At 44.9% G+C, this 3,442-nt stretch overlaps 1 protein-coding gene across 2 annotated transcripts in view; it reads right to left on the bottom strand.

The window, feature by feature from the left end:
* The window catches only part of ipo4 (importin 4), a 38,490-nt gene that overhangs the window by 34,379 nt on the left and 669 nt on the right, over positions 1-3,442 (bottom strand). For both annotated transcript variants that reach the window (XM_048619157.1, XM_048619158.1), the window contains exons 2-4: positions 2,750-2,836; positions 1,106-1,185; positions 558-599 (exon numbers count right to left, since the gene is read on the bottom strand). In XM_048619157.1, the coding sequence (XP_048475114.1) occupies positions 558-599; positions 1,106-1,185; positions 2,750-2,836 (209 nt within the window). The remainder of the gene's footprint in view (positions 1-557; positions 600-1,105; positions 1,186-2,749; positions 2,837-3,442) is intronic.

Genomic DNA, 3,442 nt, shown 5'->3' with positions numbered 1-3,442 from the left:
AGACACAGACAGAGAGAGCTAGAGAGACACAGACACAGACACAGACACAGCTAGAGAGACACAGACACAGACACAGACACAGACAGAGAGAGACACAGAGCACGAGAGCTAGCGAGCGAACACAGGAAGGAGGGCGGTATGGTGGCTCAGTGGTTAGCACTGCTGTCTCACAGCTCCAGGGACCTGGGTTCGATTCCACCCGCGGGTGACTGTCTGTGTGGAGTTTACACGTTCGCCCCGTGTCTGTGTGGGTTTCCTCCAGGTTCTCCGGTTTCCTCCCACAGTCCAAGAGATGTGCAGGCTAGGGTGGACTGGCCTTGCTAAATTAGTTCACATGAATGCACGGGTGGAATTCAAAGGTTTGAGAGAGCCAGTCTCAGTAACAGTGCCAGAAAACTACCATCAGCAATCATTATGTCTTGCACAGGATAACCATTTGTGGCATGATGGCCCTCATATTCTCAGCAGCCATCCAGCATTCCTGCACTAGCCTTGGTTAATAGATCTCACAGCAATCTGCATTCTTACCACACACATTTCACAGCCCGCATACTTACTCATGTTCCTGTTGCAGAGACTGCAGAACCACCGGCTTCAAACTGAACGTACAAAGGGGAGAGGGAGAGAGAGAGAGAGAGAGAGAGAGAGAGAGAGAATCCGTTAGTACATCATAAAGATCTCTTAAACACATGCACAGCATGCACTAACAGAACACAGATAAATGCTGTCTCAAACACTCCCAAAACAGGGAGAGCATGGGGTTAGATACAGAGTAAAACTCCCTCTACACTGTCCCCCCTCCCAACAAACACTCCCAGGACAGGGACGGCATGGGATTAGAAACAGAGTAAAAGCTCCCTCAACATTGTTCCCATCAACACTCTCAGGATATAGATAGCACAAGGTTAGTTCATTCCACAGTTGAACCACTTTAAAGCTGCCTATACAATGTCCCCACCACACAAGCTCACTCTGCACTGATCTTTCGAACATTCACTGTCAAATCCCAGGTTGCAGACAGAAAGAAAGCACTACACAAAAGCTTAAAGCTAATCTCACGCCAGGTCTCTATTCTGCGGATACATTTAAAAAGTTCATCACGTACTTCTCTTTAAGATCCACCGACAGTTTCTTCCAGTGCTTGGCCACTCTTCTCCTCACGAGCACTGCTGCAAACTGTCGGATCTAAAGGGGACAGTGGAAAAAAAAAAAAGAAGAATAGGATTTTGTTAACACACAGAGAGACAACATGGAATGAAGTGTACCTAGAAACAAAAAGGGCTGAAAGGAACTGAAGGAATTTCGACGAGATAGCCAATAGCTGTTGATTGTGGACTACAGCCACTTTTTATGCATTTGGGGAACCCGTTTCAAGCCATTAAATGCCAACATGGAAAAGGAAAGAAATCAGGATGGGAAAGGAATGAGAGAAGTTAAATGTTCTAGTGCTCTCAGCAAATTCAGAAGCACTTTTACAGTGTAAGAAACACAGCAGCCAATTCACACACAGCAAGCTGAGCAGTTTTAATGCTGGAGCTCAAACCATCAGGGTAATTTAGTAAAACACAGAACCGAAGACACCAGAAACTGGAAACAAAAACAGAAATTGCTGGAGGACCTCAGGAGATCTGGCAGCACCTGCAGCAAGAAAGCAGAGTTAATGCCTCTAGTCAAGGGGCCCTTTTACAGCTCTGTAGAAGGGTCAATAGATTTGAAATGTTAACTCCGATTTGAATCCCACTCCAGCAGAGGGTGGGGGGGGGGAATGTGAACAGAAATTGAATGTTTTAACATCTAACAATGCCCACAAAACCATTGTTGACTGTTGCTAAAATTTCTCCACAGGTCACAGCCATACTGGGCACAGATGGCCATGTTTGTGGCTGTTGGAGGTAGACATCTCAACTTCAACAAATTGTGCCTTTTTTCCAGCAATATTCAAATTCAGTGTTACCAAACAACTTCCACAGGAGTATGTCATGCATTGTCACATGCACTAAGAGCCACAGAGTCATGCAGCACGGAAACAGACCTTTCTGTTCAACCAGTCCACACCAACCAGGTTTCCCAACTAAATTAGTCCCACCCGCCTGTGCTTGGCCCACATCCCTACAAACCTTCTCTATTCATGTACCTGTCCAAATGGCTTTCGAACACTAACTGTACCTACATCTACCATTTCTTCCAGAAGTTTATCCAACAGTCAAACCACTCTCTGTGTAAAAACATTGCCCCTCATGTCCTTTTTAAAATCCTTCTCCTCTCACCTTATAAATATGTCCCTTAGTTTTGAAATTGCCCACTCAAAGGAAAAGACCCTTGTCATTGACCTTATTCGTGCCCCTCATGATTTTATAAACCTCAACCTCCTACTTCCAGTGGAAAAAGTCCCAGCCTATTTTTATATCTCAAACCCTCCATTCCTGACAACATCCTGGTAAATCTTTTCTGAACCCTCCATATGGAACTTTTAACCTTGTCACTTTAACATTTCACCTCTTACTTTATGGCATGTATTGCCCACTACACATTACTGTGTTGAAAATAATCACATTATTCTCCCTGTTATTTACTGTGTATTTTTTTTTAAAACTCCATTCTCCTCCCTGTTCCACTTCAAATACACTTCATTTTCTCTCACTTTCTTTCTCTGCTGTCATTAATTTAGAGTCTCTCTGATTACCAAAACAGTTTTTTTTTCTTACCTATTCTCCCGAACCCAGCCTAAACAAGACGAGAAGCCATTTACCTGAGGGTTTGGTGAATTTGCGAGGATGTTGCAGAGTGCAGGGACCACTGACGGATCCTTAAAAGCTTCCTTCAACTGAGCTGTGGCCTGTGGGTGGTATAAGAGGTAGATACAGCACAGACATAGGCCAGATAACCTACACAGATGATTATCGTTCCATTGAATGCTCCTAAAGCAGGGGGCACCGTGCTTCAAAACAGAATCATTCAGATAGTAATGCAGCAGGAAGATACTTCCTACTTTTACTTCTCAAGTTGCTTCGCCAATTTTTACTTGGCATTTCTCTCCCTGTTTCACAGTAAGATCTATAAATCTCTGTCATGAAATACATGGCCTATTTTAAAATCTAGACCAGTAGAATCAGTCACTCTTCAAATCAGACCACCTCCCCTAAGGGACTGTCTTCAACCCCTCCCCAGGGCTCAGGAACTGCTTCAAACACTCCCTCCCACTCAAGGACAGTCACCAGCTGTCCCCCCCCAGTAACACCATCTTTAGTGACTGTAAAGAGATCAGCTGGGTGTACCCCATAGAATCTGAGTTCCCTCATTGGGGCTGTTAAGCAGGTCCAATCAGGGAGCCCTGGCTGACGGATATAAACAGGAGGGTCAGAGGTCCTGCTCACTCTGAGAGCTGGCTTGGGGGAGGTTGGATCAGCGTCAAGGACTCTCCACGTGTAAACAAAGGGTAATT

The sequence above is a fragment of the Rhincodon typus genome, chromosome 42 (assembly GCF_021869965.1).
Source record: "Rhincodon typus isolate 14 chromosome 42, sRhiTyp1.1, whole genome shotgun sequence".
Taxonomy (NCBI): domain Eukaryota; kingdom Metazoa; phylum Chordata; class Chondrichthyes; order Orectolobiformes; family Rhincodontidae; genus Rhincodon; species Rhincodon typus.
The sequence above is the reverse complement of the archived record's forward strand: the minus strand, read 5'-3'. Positions and strand labels throughout refer to the sequence as shown.